This window comes from Acyrthosiphon pisum, chromosome A1, assembly GCF_005508785.2.
Source record: "Acyrthosiphon pisum isolate AL4f chromosome A1, pea_aphid_22Mar2018_4r6ur, whole genome shotgun sequence".
Lineage (NCBI taxonomy): Eukaryota > Metazoa > Arthropoda > Insecta > Hemiptera > Aphididae > Acyrthosiphon > Acyrthosiphon pisum.
Window position 1 is genome coordinate 61,199,418 of NC_042494.1, and position 16,501 is coordinate 61,215,918.

Below are 16,501 nucleotides of genomic sequence, written 5' to 3' on the forward strand. Positions count from 1 at the left end.
TAACTCACTTAAAAATTAAAATATCGTAAAAAACCAACGAGAGGGCACAGATAATGTTGTTACCTAAAAGTTTGATAATAGGTCAATTCACTCTAAAATCAAAAATGACAGCACCCTATTGAAACTAGCGAACGAAAATTTGCTATAACGTACGTATGTAAGACGGAGACAACACATGCGGGTGTAGCGACGTCCTCTTAATATATTGTTACAATGACATTTGAAAAATATTAAAAATTCCGTCAACATTTTTTTTTATAAGCATTTAAAGTTCAAATTTTGACGAAAGGCGCATAAATAACGAAAATGTGCAAATTATTTTGTGAACTCCCTATTCGTATCTGGGTCGAATATTCCATTCACAATATGTAGAAATATTGGCGTATTTAGCAAGTAGGTAATACAAGTCGTGGGAATGTGACTACGTATACAATATCTTTTATACCTTTAAAAAATATAGTAATTTATATTTTAGTATAATAGATAGCATACAATTTTATACAAATATTATATTATTAAGAAAATAATTAATAGAATTAAAAGAATCTCTGAAAGTAGGTAAAGTTAATTACTCATAATTGGGTACCTACCTTTTATATGTATTATGTGTGAGTCAAAAAATATGATTTTGTTATAGCAGACACTTTTTTTTTTGAAGTCGTATGGAAGTGATTAAAATTGTATTACCGTTTTGATTTGGTAATATACTGACAGAGGGTTTCGTTTGTATAACATAATATGATCATTATATGAATAGTTATCATCGGAGGGTGTATTTGATTGATTAGCAATCAGCAACACATTCATATATTATAATTGATGCTGAGACTATAGTTTACACAACACTTTTAAGGACACATGTAATAATATATAGATAAAATAGTGGGGTTAGAATACAATTAATAGTCTATATTTATTTTCTTGAACCATGCCCTATAGCCTATGGGAGTATGCCAGTATGGGACAAAAAAATCAAATTAAATACACTACGATTCATGCAGATATACATATATTTGTATAATAAGTTTTAATAAGTTGATATGACTATATGAGTCTAATATAAGTTATAACCTAATTCTACTTCAAATAAAACTGATCAATACAAACATAAAATAGGTAATCAATAATTAGGTGTAGACAGGGCTGAATTTACTAATTAGTGGCCAAGGGTAAAGAAGATTTTGGTGCCCTTGGGTGGTCCATAATAAAAATTGGATATACTTGCCGTGTATTCTATATATTTTAAAATTTAATCATAAATAAAATATATTTAGGTACCTATATGTTGCATAATTTTATTAATTCATAGTTCATAAAGTAATACACATAAAGTAATAAATATAAATATAGTATTATACGTTTATATGTATATTAAATGATGCAAGGCTAAACGTGATTAAAAACAAATATAAATACATTGTATAGGTAGGTACCTAACAATTTACATACTGTGTACCTACATTCCTTGGGTATCTCCATTCCTCTGAAATATCATCTATAATATAATTTAATGACAACTATCCAATACATCACCATCAATGCTCATAAGTCATAATTGATAAAAAATATAAACGATTTTTGTGTATTGGACTATTGTAATTCTCGGTCGTATTTGTCATAATTGTGAGTCTTTAAAAAATACGTTCCACTCTACGCCTCTGCTATAGTATAATAATAATATGTACTTATATTATTTCCTAAAATAACATTTATATTTTTAAAACCTATATTTTAAATAGAACGAGATCGAACTCATATTATATTATTTTTATTTTGGGCCTATAGGGGACCTTAAACCTAAAATGTTGGGGCTCAGGGCATATTATGCGCATATAATGGTATAAATATAGGAAGTTTTTGACGATTTATATTACGTGAAATTGATTTTATAGTACTATACTAAGTACCTACTAAAGTACATAATATGTGTGTATAATACTATAATATATATTTGACAATGATATAATATGACGTCTAGGACTTTATATATGCATGAGCCCTTGATTAAGCTGGTTAAAAAGTTCCTAGGTATTCAGCCTTCTTTTTATTAACAGTGAATAATAAATTACAATGTATACCTAACAATTAAAATAGTACAAATAGAACATAATACACATAATACCATTGATTATAAATAATAGTATTATAATATATTTCAAATACATGTTTAAATTTTAAGGTACCTAACGGGAATAACTGAATTGCAGGGAAAGCACTTGCAGTAGTGCCACCGGACTCAACTGTTCAGCGATTCAGTCTACAATATTTTAATGTCAAAATTACTTTTTTGAATTTTTGTCCTATAGTGGCTATAATAGTTGCCTGCAGGGGATAAAATATGAAAATATAGGTAGGTACCTAGGTGGCTAGGTATTCATGTACCTAAATGATACACAATTAATAAAAAATAATAGGTAGGTACTTGTCGCATATTAATAAAACATCTTCAATAAATGTTATCATTGACGATTGTTCGAATTAATTGTAATGCCTAATAAGCTAGTGTCATTTAAATGAATATGTATTGTTTATTCATTAGCATATTAAGTTATAAATGCTAAATGCTAATAATAACATTTTTGTTAGCTTATGTAAATGCAACCCGCCGGTATCCCGCCTGTCCAGTCCGGCCCTGCAGTACATAAATTATAAATGTATAAAGTGTATTCGTATATCAATGATGGATTCACTGCGGCTGTTGTTTTGGTCGTTCGCGTTTATTGTTACTCAATTTGTTAGTCGAATTTTGTATTTCTGTTGTAGTCTTCTGAACCGCAAGCGATAAACATTACTGTCATAATGAAAAATATCCGGAATAAATTTAAAGGTAAAAATTATGACAATAATAATAAAAATAAAAATAATATTATATAAGTATTAGGTAAGTATTTTATAAACATTTTTACAGTTCACCTTTGTAAGAATTATTGTACTAATTTTATATTTTTATTATAGAAATTATCGTAACTCAAATAAATAAATTATATCAAATGTTTCTCCTTTAATAAAAATGTTTCAATTACTTCTATTAGCCATATACTTAGGTGGCTATAGGTAGCTGCGGAAGATTATATATATATATAATAATAATAATAAACCAAGGAAACTCTCTCTGCTGTATACATTAGGTATTTGACTATATAATAATTATGTGTAGTGTGATAAATTTTAATTCAATGATAAATCATTGTATCAATACGAAAACACGATTTTGAGTGAAAGGGACCACCTGTTAATATTTGTTAATATTTGTTTATAGGTACAGATTTTTATACTACCAATATTATATTTATATTAATATTTAGAACATTTAGCCTATTTAGATATACTTATTTTTGGTAAGTATTTTTATGACTAGGTAGATTGAAATAATTTTTGCCAAAAATATCACCAATACGTTATAGTCAATACCGAAACTCTATCTCAAAATGTGTAAATAGGTTTATTGTATAAAATATTATAACTTAAAATATAAGTCGAAATATTTCGAAAATTTCATTATAATATTGTGTGTATAAAAAATGATAATCAAATAACTTATAACAGAGAAAAGTTTCAAGTTTCTACGATTCATTTTTTTTAATTACAATACAAAATAATTAAAATCGTTTAGCTAAAATTGTTATCTTACGTATAGGTAATCGTTTAGGTACCTATAGGTACAATTTTTCAAAATTTGAATTTCAAGCGATTATAAAATATAATCGTGAATTTATTTACGATTTTTCAAACAGCTGTTGAGATTTAGACTGTAAGAGTAACTTTGAAAACTTTGTATTCAATTTTAGTTAGAAACAACATTTTTATCAACATAAATTGAAAAAACTTAATAAGACTATATAAGAATATTATAATATTCCAAATGTTTATAAATAGCTCAAAAGTTCAAAAATATTTTGAAATTGTACAGGTAATATTTAGAAAATGCTAATAATATTTTCTGAATTACAATAAAAAAAAAATAGATATGTGTAGTGTATACCTATAGGTTTTAAATTTTAATACCATAAAACTGTTATTTATTATAACGACTATAGAAACCTCTATAAATGAAATTTAATTTGAAAAAGAAAAATGTAAAATTATTCAAACATCACTGTGGCAACAATAATTTTAAATTATCATACGTACATGCATACATTTGCAGCCATATCCTACATGTTAAAATGTTAAATGTTCGATATTATAATATATATATATAGTATGATATGTATACTGACTTACTGATTTATGTTATACTCATTTATATTTTATATTTTATTATATAATTATAATTTATAATACATAAGACTACCTATATTATAATATTGCCATATATATTGAACAATGAAGTATATTTTATGAACTATAAATTATAATATTTATAAAATATACAGATAAATATTAGAGTACCTATAAAGTCTTGGAGGACGTCGCGCGTGGTACCTACCCAGTACCCATATTCTGTTTGAATTTGATTTCAGTTCTGACATTTGATTGTAATAATAGATTAATATTTACTCTAATTTTATATTTTATTTTACAATACGAAATTTAAATGGCTGAACTGAAATTTGCTATATTGTCCGTTTGTAAGACGGAGATTGCACATGCGTGTATGACGTCATCCTTTTAAATAATTAATATTTTTGTAACCAGAAATATAGCATATGTGGATTTAAATTATATACAAAATAAAATTGAATACCCATGGGTAAACATTTAATTTGTTTTTGTTTTTTAGGCATCAATAAACATTATACAACGTCAAGGCTGTATCCCAAATTACCTCCGATTGACTTCAAACCTTTACCGTACAAAGTAAAGTACCTACTACCTACCTATTATATTTATTTTTAAATTATACGTACATAGTGGAAATCATATAAAATGCATTAAAAAGTATAATTTATACTTATAATTTATACTTATATACCCACTCAATAAATAAATTAAGAGGCCGTCACACATGTAGGTATGTGTTGTCTCCGTCTTACACACGTATGACATAGACAAAACGCGTTTACGCAGTCTGAGTAGAAATTGCTCGAATTTGGTGTTAGAATAAAAACATCTATAGCAAAATTCAAAGATGAAAATATTTTAGAGGGCAAGAAGGTGAGTTTTTTAAAAAAATTAAAATTTTGAAAAGTTAAAGGTATTTTAAAAATGTTGATATTTTTGCTATTTCTAAACGATATAATGAACGGTTATAGGGGTATAATGGAAAAAACTCAACGACTTTCCCTTAGAAATATTGTTACAATCTAATTTTATAACAGGTATTTTAACTCTAGAACCAAAATTGAGTGATTTATACTTAGACTGCATAAACGCGTTTTGTCTATCCCTATCGTACCTAGGTACTATACTACTATACGTGTGTAAAACGGAGATGCAACTTTCGGGTTTGACGTCCTCTTAAACATAACTATTTAATTATCGTACCTATAGTTCTTTTATACGGTTAGGGTGAATAACTTTTAATTAATTCAAACTGTGTTTACTCATCGATGTTTTTGAGATAATTAATATATTATTTTCAAAAATTGTCACAGACCACGAATTTATGAATGCAGTAGCTGTATTATTACATTATTACAGAATCCATATAATATGTTTTTCATTTATGCGTATCGTAACTATTAAATTAAATAACCAATGCAAACGGTTAAAAGGATTCTCCGTATAAAAACTGAGATCTTGAATAGTCAAGATATAATAAATAAATTGATAAAATAACGCATTTTGAAATAAACATTCAAAGTTTAAACTTTAAGAAGACGTAACATGGACATTAATTGATTTCTCCGTCTTACAGGTGCGTAACACAGATCACATTTACGCTCAGCAGATCATATTAGCTTTGTTAGTTTAAAATATTTTTTTTTCTGTGTTTGTATGTGGGGTTTTTACAATAGTTCAATTTTTTAGCAAGTTTTGCGTATATAATATACTAATATAGTGTAAATTAAAAATGCTCATAACTCACTTAAAACTGAATGATCATAAAAAATCCACATACAAACACAAATAATGTTTTTACTTTTTACCGTCAACTTTCATAATAGTTCGATTCTCTCTAATTTTTTAACTAACGAAGCTAAACGAGACCTTAGATCATATACTAGTATAAGAACGAGACCGGCTGACCGTAAATATGCTCTGGTATTCACTTCACTCACTGGCCAGTGCATATAGGCGTGTTTACGGGTATGGCCAATCTGGCCATGGCCAGACCTGCGAAATTAGCTGCCCTCCATTATGGCCGTATTATAATATTAGCTGCCCTCCATTATACATATTATTAAGGGCCAGTTGTACCGTCTACCGTTAAACTTCGATTACACCTTATAACAGACATTTAACCGGGCAAATTCGGCCAATTAAACTCCAGTTAACTTAAATCTGAGATGGATAACTACTATAACTAGCCCTTATATTATTAAATTATTATTACAGAAAATTTGCAATATCTCGGTTATCTGATAAAAGTAATTAATTAGAATCACATTTTTACTTATCTGTGCTAAGAATCAAATACGATAACTATTTGACGAATCTGAGTTTTTAATAAGCCAACCTATACTCCGGCCCACGAGAGTCCATACGTAAACCGCGCATTCATATAGTAATACGTGACGTCTGTTTTCTCAAACCATGATGCCATCCCCACTATTCGGCAACGTGCCGATGCGCAGTGACGGACGCGTTCTGACATATGGACTCTCGTGGGCCGGAGTATATATGCAATATATACCGAAAATTGTAATCGTACTAAAATGTAATATCAACTAAATAAAGGATCAACAATTTTTATTTTAGATTCTGAGCGGAGCGATGAGTGTATTGATTTTACAATGATATGTTTTTTATTTTTTTTTTGTGTCTGTGTACACGAAAAGTATTCGAAATAATGTTTTGACTTTAGTATCTTGTTCGATGGGAAAGTGAATCTAGTTGGTGCATTTAGAGGTCAACATTTAAAATTCCCAGTAATTTTTAAAGACGCCAAGAAAAACAAAAAAAATTTAAGGAAAACACGGAATTTTAACGCAAAATCGGTTTTTGACAAAATCAATTTTGGTTTTTGGTATAACTCTAGAACAAATGACTGTAGGTACATGAATTTTTCACCGATTGTGTATATCAGAATTTCCTATACACGGTAACATTTTGATTTTTTTTGAGCTGATTATGGACATTTTAAGTTTTCAATTTTTTTATTTGTGTAACTATAGATATATCAATAAAATGTTATTTGTTGAGTAAAAAAGCGTTACAATTTAATACATGGCTCCAGATATATTGTTACAACAGTAGTTGAAAAATAGTAAAAGTACCTACATAGGAAAATTTTTTATATTTTTTTATAAGCATTTCGATTTTTGATAACATTTAACAAATTTATAATTTTAAAATGATTTTGTAGTTAAAAATGTATAAAATGTACGTGTACGTATCCCCAACCCCCCATCCAAAGAAAATCTTGAAAATTTCTATCCAAATATTTTGTACGTAATTTGTATGAATTTGTTTGACGGTTCTTAGAATTTGTACGACACCAGTATTCGAGCAATATCGGAAATACAGAAGGGGGCTGGAGACATGTGTCTCCAGCCCCCCTAATATAAATAATTAAGTATTCATATATTTTATACTGCAATAGATTCAAGAACTCAATTCGTATGAATTTGTATGACCATTTAGGAAATTTGTATGTGACCCCCTCCTGAGTAATAATCGAAAAACCAATTTTCCCGTGTCCCCAGCCCCCCTTCATCGGAATTTTCTAATTTTTCCTACGTGAAACAATTAAACGATATTTGTATGAATTTGTATGACGATTTTTGGAATTTGTATGCGACCCCCTCCTGAGTAAAAATCGAAATACCTATTTTTCCGTGTCCCCCATGTCCCCCTTACCCCTCCTATTTGGAATTTTCTATCTAGATAAAATAAAATTTGAATATAAAATCTATATTTATTGTATATTCAACTAGCCATTTTATTTCAATTTGGATTTTTTTTTATTCATTTTAGATTTTTATATAAAATTACATTTTTAATATTATAAATTAGAGTTATTATTTATAGTTAGTTATTAAATGTTTATGTTAAATGTAATATTCTAAGAACTCTTCACGCTAGTGATGGAATAATTTTAAAGTTAGTAAACTTAGAATATAATTGTTTCACATAAGAAAAAGTAGAAAATTCCAAATAGGAGAGGTAAAGGGGACATAGGGGACACGGGAAAATAGGTATTTTGATTATTACTCAGGAGGGGGTCACATACAAATTCTAAAAATGGTCATACAAATTCATACAAATATTTTCAAGATTTTCTTTGGATGGGGGACACGTACGTATAAAATGTTCAATTTTTATAGCTGAAGATTGAAAATTTAAAACAATGTTCCGCGTAAGTAGATTAATCTACATAAAAAAAATCTACCAAAAAATATCAAATAGGTATATAAAAATGCAGTTTTTTTTTATAGTTATTTTATTATCAATTTTGGACAAAATTACATAATATTATCAAATAACCAAGAATAACGATTTTAGTTATTTTGTTCATTGTTGTAATTTTATAATATTATATTCAACTTACCGGCTACCGTATTAATAATATGTAATAGCAATGTAAATCTAATATAAAATATCCACACTGACAAACCGTCACCGCTAAGAATCGTATGTGAAGCATTTAGATGGAGAACGTTTAGAGTGACCAATTGAACAGCATCAAACTATTGTACCAAACTATTGTATGCCTTACCCAACCTAATCACTTATAATACACAGTTATCATATTTTAAATTGTTTTTATTGTTGTTATATTTTGATAACTACTAATTTATAATATGAAAACTTAAAGTAGTGCCAACCAAATGTCAAAATAATTTTATTTTTCTCAAAATGGTAACTCTAAATGTATTCCATTTGCTTGCTTCAATTCACTACATATAACAGTATACGGTATGGCCCCTCTATATATTCTTTACTCTATGGATATTAAATCATTGAATTCAAATTTAATACCATCCATTATACAGTGACCCACTTGTCGTCTACTGTATAGCAGAGTGAAATCCACTTAACCACATTTTTAGTTTTAAATACATTTTTGTATATTTTATTTTTAAGAAATTTTTTCTTGGCCATACCTGCGAATGAATCCTAGACACGGCTATAAATATTTTTCGAGGGAAGTTTTTGGTTTTAAGTATACAAGTGACAAGCGTTTAGAATAGTGTCGGAAATGAAACAATAAGCGGATATTAAATATAAACGTGTGTACGATACATTTTTATTTTCAGGGCGTTTCTTACGAAAAAGCACAGTCTATGCAATTGGACAATGTGTTTCCTCAAGTACAGATGTACGAAGAACCTCTACTTTTACATGAAGGTAAAATGCAATGGTTGTTCGATCACAAAGGCAAGCGGTACTTGGACATGTTTGGAGGCATAGCGACCGTTAGCGTAGGTCACTGTCATCCGTCAGTATAGCGTATATATAGGCATATAGCTGTTCAAATAAAGCATTAAACGTTGAAGTAAAACATAAAAAAAAAATATAAAATTCAATTTCAGACGAATTACTGAAGCAATCGCCGAGCAGTCAGGTATTTTGGGTCACGTGTCCGGAGCGTACGAGCATCCGAAAATGTATGAGTACGTGGAAGCGCTTGTATCAAAAATGCCAGGAGATCTAAAGGTAGGTCAGATAGGGGAAAATGATAATATATATGACTTCTGTTAAATGAAATATTGGTGTAAAATATTTAACTGTCCGCTAAGCTCATCATGAGGTGACACACTGACACTGACACATCTATCGATGCACTTTTTGACAAATTATACCATTTTAGACATAAACGGAAATAATATAGTATGTAGGTATTTCATAACACTTTCATAACCATGAGTTTGAATAATAGAATTATAAGAATTAATTTTAAGCATATTCAAGGCGTGATCCAGTTAAAAATGTATAATGTATATTTTTGGGCATTTTTTTTGTAAGTTGGACTTAATTTGTATATTCTACATAACGTGCGCCTTGAAGGTAAATTTTGTATCAAAAGTAATATCTAAGTATTTTGTCTAGTCTAGAGAGTCAGGGATAATCCAATTATTATTTATTAATGATGTATTTATGCAGTATGGGTTGTTTTTTAGAGAAAATCCCAGAATTGAACATTTGTTTGTCATACTGAGATTCATACCATTTTAGATTCTGAGCGGAGTGAGGATCTTACAATGGTGTTTATTATTTTTTTATCCTGTATACAAAATTTCTACCAGAAGGAGTGCTTCGATTTCAACATATCGTATCTTGTCTTTTAGAAAACTGGATCAAGATTTAGAGAGGTCATTTTTGATTTTCTCAATAGTTATTTAATGCCACGGGAAAAACCAACAACAAATTACAAAAAACCGCTAAAAATGGGATTTTAATTTCTCACGCTTTGTATATAACCATAGAGACGAATAAAAATAACGATTTTAGTTATTTTGTTGTAATTTATAATATTAATTCAACTTATAGGCTATAATAAAATATAATAACAATATAAAATATCTAGGCTGACAAGATCTGACTCCGATCAGAATCGTTTTTTGTATACAATGATATGATATCATTGAATTCAAATTTAATACAATCCACTATATATACACAATACAAATATTATTTAAAAACTTTCCTTATAAAATATCGCTTGAACGTTTCAGACTGTGTACCTGGTAAACAGCGGTTCTGAAGCCAACGAACTAGCGATGCAGCTGGTTCGACTGCATACCGGAAACCAGGACGTGCTATCCATTCAGAACTGTTACCACGGTGTGTCCGGAAATTTACATGGGCTGACAGCATTGGCGTCTGTCAAGTACAACAACATGTCTGCTGGCAATTTCATTCACCACGCGATGTGCCCGGACGTGTTCAAAGGTATCTGGGGCGGGAAGAAGTGCAGGGACTCTCCGGTGCAGACGCAGCGATCATGCGAATGTGACCGGGTTCGTTGTCACGCAGCCGACAAGTACTATGAACAGCTAGAGGATATTTTCTCGTATTCGATACCCCGTGGCAAGGTGGCCGGGTTTTTTGCAGAGTCCATTCAGGTTCGATTTGTAATATATATATAATTACAAACTTATTACGGAAACTTTTATTTGAACCCCCACCCACAAGCAAATACAATTATGAATACATGAACACAGAAATATATATTTATTTATACTATCTGAACACAGACGACAAATAACTGATAAGTGATAGTAAAATACAAATATATTAGGTATATATTTGTATTTATCGACCAAAATATAAACGTATATGTATGTATAAATTAAGTTTTGATAGCAGAAAAGATAAAATGCATTAATAATTTATATTTTCTTGATGTTAAAATTAAAATCAGAAACACACTGTGGTATTAATAATACCAAAACTGTAATTTATTGCATTGTATTTGTCAAGTCGGGTTGGGCAACCAGAATGGATGACACATCGACGGTGGCCGTATCCCGTCTACTGTACCACAGCCAAAAATCCCGGGCCGACCGAACAGGGCGGACCGTGTGTCCCATAGGCGAAAATAGAGGGGGATTTAGGGGCTAAGCCCCCCCCAAACATTTCCTACATTTTGTTTTAAGCTTATTCAATATTATCAAAGTAAGGCCCTATTAGCCCTATTAGCCCCCCCAAATCTCAAACGCTATTTGTGCCTATGCACTGACCATGTGGCCAACCCCAGCCGGGTTGCACGTGGTTCACGGCTGCACGCCGGCTACGGTGTCACCGGCTTTACTAACGAAATCCAACAGTCCGCACGAAGCCGACTCCACGGTGACCAATATTTCTGCTGGTCGTGCAAGCCGCTTAGACAGGCGGACGCCAGACATGGCTCATCCGATGCCTTGGGCAAACCTGTCACCTGTGCTACCATTCATAATACGTCATGATGGTAGGACATATTACGATGACCGCCTTCGTCTACCAACCTTAAGGGGCTCTCACGGGGCACGCCAACAGAAATGGCTGTCCGAACTCCCCTACAGGTCCTAGGAGAAAATGAGCTGACGATTAACACTGGGATGCGTGGCCCTCTAACGGAATGCACCGACGCCCGTACCCCGGAAAGCTGAAGGCACCACGCCCAGTGTCGGTTGCCCTGGACGCAACCGTGTCCCAGGCCAGGGACCACCGGCCTGAAACACGGATCATTTACTAATTGCTGTCCACGGCTTGGTATTAGTTATTCCCAAGCGACCCGACCAACTCGAAGAAAGGGGAACCGGGCTTCCCCTATCCGCAACCTGGGGACGCGATATAATCCACATAACTGCGGCTGCTACTCCCACAGCTAAAGGCGGGCTGTGGTTTCGCTAGATAGGGTCCCAGGGTCCGAAAAAAAAACATACACATATATTATTTTGAATTAGAAAAATAAAATGAGTCATGCCACCAGTTACCATATTATCTTTACAATATTGGTACATAAATAATTTAATTTCTTACTACATCATTTTGTGCAGTAGAGAGAAAGTTCCTTTTTAAAAGGATCTCGTTCCGTTCCCCGTTTCTTAACATAAGAACTCGTTTAGATAATTGTTCCTTATTAAAAAAAGGGACTCACTCCAAACACAGTTCCTATAAAAAAGAACTCGCTCCAATTTTTGTTTTTTTAACCAAGTAGTTAACAAATTATGGTTTTAGAATAATACCTTTTTTATTTATAATGTTAGGAAAATGTTTCAATTCTCCCACCACAAACATGACCAAATTATTCCACTGCATACCTATAATTTGCTATAACCTATATAATTATATTTTTATCTACAAGTCATGGTGGATGCAAAAGGATATACCTAATCATAGTAGTTTGACCAGTTGACTTAAAATGTTTTATTCCACAGGGCGTCGGTGGAATCGTCCAATTCCCGAGGGGTTATTTAAAAAGAGTCTACGAGTTGATCAGAAGCAACGGTGGTCTGTGCGTGGCCGACGAAGTGCAGACGGGCTTCGGTAGAACTGGTGAACACTTTTGGAACTTTCAATCACACGGTGTCACACCGGACATTGTGACAATGGCCAAAGGCATCGGGAACGGTTTTCCTATGGCCGCTGTCGTGACGACGCCCGCGATTGCGCGGTCATTGAATTCGGGTTTTCATTTCAACACGTTCGGCGGCAATCCTGTTTCGTGTGCCGTAGGTGTGTCGGTGTTAAAGGTTAGCTAACCACCTATGTAATGACAATAATCAATATTATGACTGGAGAGCGCTCAAGTACCAAATAAAGTATGAACTATTACGGAACATAATCACACACTGACTATAATTGCCACATACGTGTGGTGTGCTTCATGCCAAATATTTCAATAGTTTATTTACAGCTGTACGCCTATACAGTTATCATAAACCAAAATTTAGATAACTAATTGAAGAGATTCGATACCTACCAAACTTTTTTTTTACGAAACCATTTCTTTCTTATATTCATCGTATTGATTAAACTGCCATATAACCAGACGTGGTGTTATAAAAACCTAAAATATTTTTGAAAACGTTATGATGTTTATTACCCGTGTTGCATTTTGGTCATTTTTCGACCAACCTATTTGCCATTATTTTGAAATTTATTAATTGGAACAAATTTAATTAACACACTTAATAGTTAACTTAAGATTGATCATACCATTTAATATTTATTCAGATTTCGGTTCTTATATAAAACACTTACAATTTTTTTTAAATGTAAAAATTGAAGTAGGTAAAAAATTGGATTATGGATTTAAATAAACATTATAACTAATTAGTAGGAGTGTGTTTTCAGATTCTTATCGCATTACTACGAATATTTTATTTATGGAAGAAAGTACAACTATAATATAGCATATTATGCTTTTTACTAGTTTTTAGTGTAAAATATTGTCAAACACAGATTGGTAACACGGCAACATGTGGGTGTATGTGCAGGAGGCTTCGTCTTCTCTTTTACACGACAGTCACAATATGAAAACTTAAAAAATACTCTATACTGAACTCAGTAAAAACTTTAAACGGTCCTTGGGGGTCGGTACATTTTCATGAACTTTTTTTATTATTAAGCTAACATAGTTAAAACTTTAAAATTATGTAAAATTTTCTTTTCCTTATGTATTGTGATTTGGTGGAGATTTCTCCAAAGCTTATTTTAGGATGATATTCTCTCAAATCTATTTGTATACTAACAATAAAAATTCCTTGGATAACTGATAACGGCATGATAGCAGCCCGCAGCTAGCGTTGTTGTAAATAAGTAAAACACAACATAATAATAATGTTTATTTTATTTTTACGTAAAAACCTACGTCTTGATTATTAATAAAATGAAGATCAGAAAAAATGCAACTAAAATAAATAGGTAAATTTTTTTCAGCTTATAATTTATTTTTATAATATGAGTATAAACCATAACTACTCGGATACCAAAGTTACTAGATTCTTTCAAATTAATATGTGCAATAACTTTTATTTGCAATAAGATATGTATTCATATTGTATTAATTTTTATTTTACTTAAGTGTACAGTATACTTTTTTTTATAAAAACTATAATATGTTTATTTAACATTGGTTTTCCTCTATAGATTTAAGAGATAACTAATAAATGAAAATATGAAATATTGGAAGGAATGGAGTTTAGCTGGAAATCGATTTTCGTGAATTTTTTTCTTCAAAATGTGTTTTCCACGCTAAATGATGGTACTATAAAAAAAGTTGGTCGAATTTTCTGTAGAAGATATAAGATTCAAAAAAACTTCAAAACTTTAAAATCTTATTATTTAAATACCAAAGGTATTATTTTTTTGTAAATGTGAGTTTTTTGTGTTTAGAATTTTCAGAAATTACCTATTGTACTTACTGTATATTATTATATTGTTAATAAAGAAATTTATTGAAAAAACCCTAATGGATGGGAATTCCCAAACTCGTGAATAACTTTAAAACTAAGTTCGACCGACAAATTCTGTTTGCACCACTGATTGTTTCTAACTTATTGAAAAACAAAGGTTTCCCCAAAAAAATTTCAAATTCTAACCACATTTATAAACAATAGGCACCTTATATTTTAAGAAATAACTTTTTGGGGGGCGGAAAAATATGTTGCCCCGGGGTGCAAATTATTCAAATTATGGCCCTGACGGTCCGTATATTAGACTTAATTGATTGTTGTTAAACAGGTAACTACTTAGGTCTTATAATATACAATTTTTTATAGTAAATGCTGTTACCTACACGCTACGCTATGCATTTATACGTAGGTTCAATAGTAGGTATACCTAGGTATTGATTTTTGTAGGGTTGTAGCGTTGTAAAAGTACAATATAATATGTATAATATAGCAATTAATTGGTGTTCCAGGTAATCGACGAAGAAGGTTTGCAGAAAAACTGTTTGGACGTGGGAACATATTTCCTAGAAAAGTTGTGCGGCATGAGACGTGAGTGGAAAATAATCGGTGACGTACGAGGCAAAGGACTGATGATCGGTGTGGAGTTGATAGACGGCGATCAAGACGATAGCGACAAGGGCATAATTAATCCACTAAATTGCAGAGCTATTTCCCGTATTAAAAACGATTGCTTAAAAATGGGACTTTTATTTGGGGTCGGCGGAGTTCGATCAAATGTAAGTATATATTAATATTATGTTATACTAGCATTGTAATTAATTAAAACGGCCTAAAATACATTTTAGAAGTTATACATTTTTCTTCATTTCTTTGAGAGTTATAACCTTATAGAAATAAAGTAACTTATTATAGATCATTTTTATTTTTATATTATAAAAATAGATGGAACATTAGGTATGATAACGCGTGGAGCTTGTTACGAGGATCCTAATATCTAATCAATGTGTTACCCTCCAGAAAGAGCTAGATGCTCTTGTTTTGTGGTTCAATTCTATGGGGCTAAGCTTCAATGTAGGTAAATGCCAACTTATGTCTTTTGCCTGTAGTAGAAATATTATTCACTACACGTACTTGATAAACGGGTCAAGCATTAATATTGTTACTATGAAGAAAGACTTGGGTATTTTTTTATTTCCAAATCTCGATTTTCATTACCATATTGAGGCTGTTTGCTGTCGTGCATTAAAGATGCTCGGCTTTGTCATACGCACTTCTAAAGAATTTAGGCTCTCTAGTTCTCTCAAAGCTTTATATTGCTCCCTTGTACGGCCTCTTTTAGAATATTCTTCCATTTGTGGGACCCTTTTACGGCAGCAGACTCTTCTTGCATTGAGAGGGTCCAGAGGCGTTTTTGTTCTTCGGCGTCATTTATTTTACAAATTCCACATCCACCACATGATTATTGGCCAGTGATGAATAAACTTGGACTCTTGTCCCTGGCAGATAGAAGAGTTGATGCTAACTTGGTATTTTTGTATAAGCTGATTGACGGACGTGTGGATGCTCCCTCTCTCATTTCTCTAATTAATTTTAAAGTTCCCTCTCGCTTA

General features: G+C 31.3%; 1 protein-coding gene across 2 annotated transcripts in view; it reads left to right on the plus strand.

The window, feature by feature from the left end:
* Nucleotides 1–2,668: 2,668 nt before the first annotated feature.
* The window catches only part of LOC100163196 (alanine--glyoxylate aminotransferase 2, mitochondrial), a 15,753-nt gene continuing 1,920 nt past the window's right edge, over nt 2,669–16,501 (plus strand). The window contains exons 1-7 of one of the 2 annotated variants that reach the window (XM_001947802.4): nt 2,669–2,827; nt 4,724–4,800; nt 9,306–9,487; nt 9,582–9,705; nt 10,725–11,114; nt 12,912–13,226; nt 15,401–15,667. In XM_001947802.4, the coding sequence (XP_001947837.2) occupies nt 2,800–2,827; nt 4,724–4,800; nt 9,306–9,487; nt 9,582–9,705; nt 10,725–11,114; nt 12,912–13,226; nt 15,401–15,667 (1,383 nt within the window). In that variant the 5' untranslated portion in view covers nt 2,669–2,799. Of the gene's footprint in view, nt 2,828–4,723; nt 4,801–4,963; nt 5,801–9,305; nt 9,488–9,581; nt 9,706–10,724; nt 11,115–12,911; nt 13,227–15,400; nt 15,668–16,501 lie in introns of those variants that run through there. The other variant, XM_008184838.3, reaches the window with a different exon arrangement.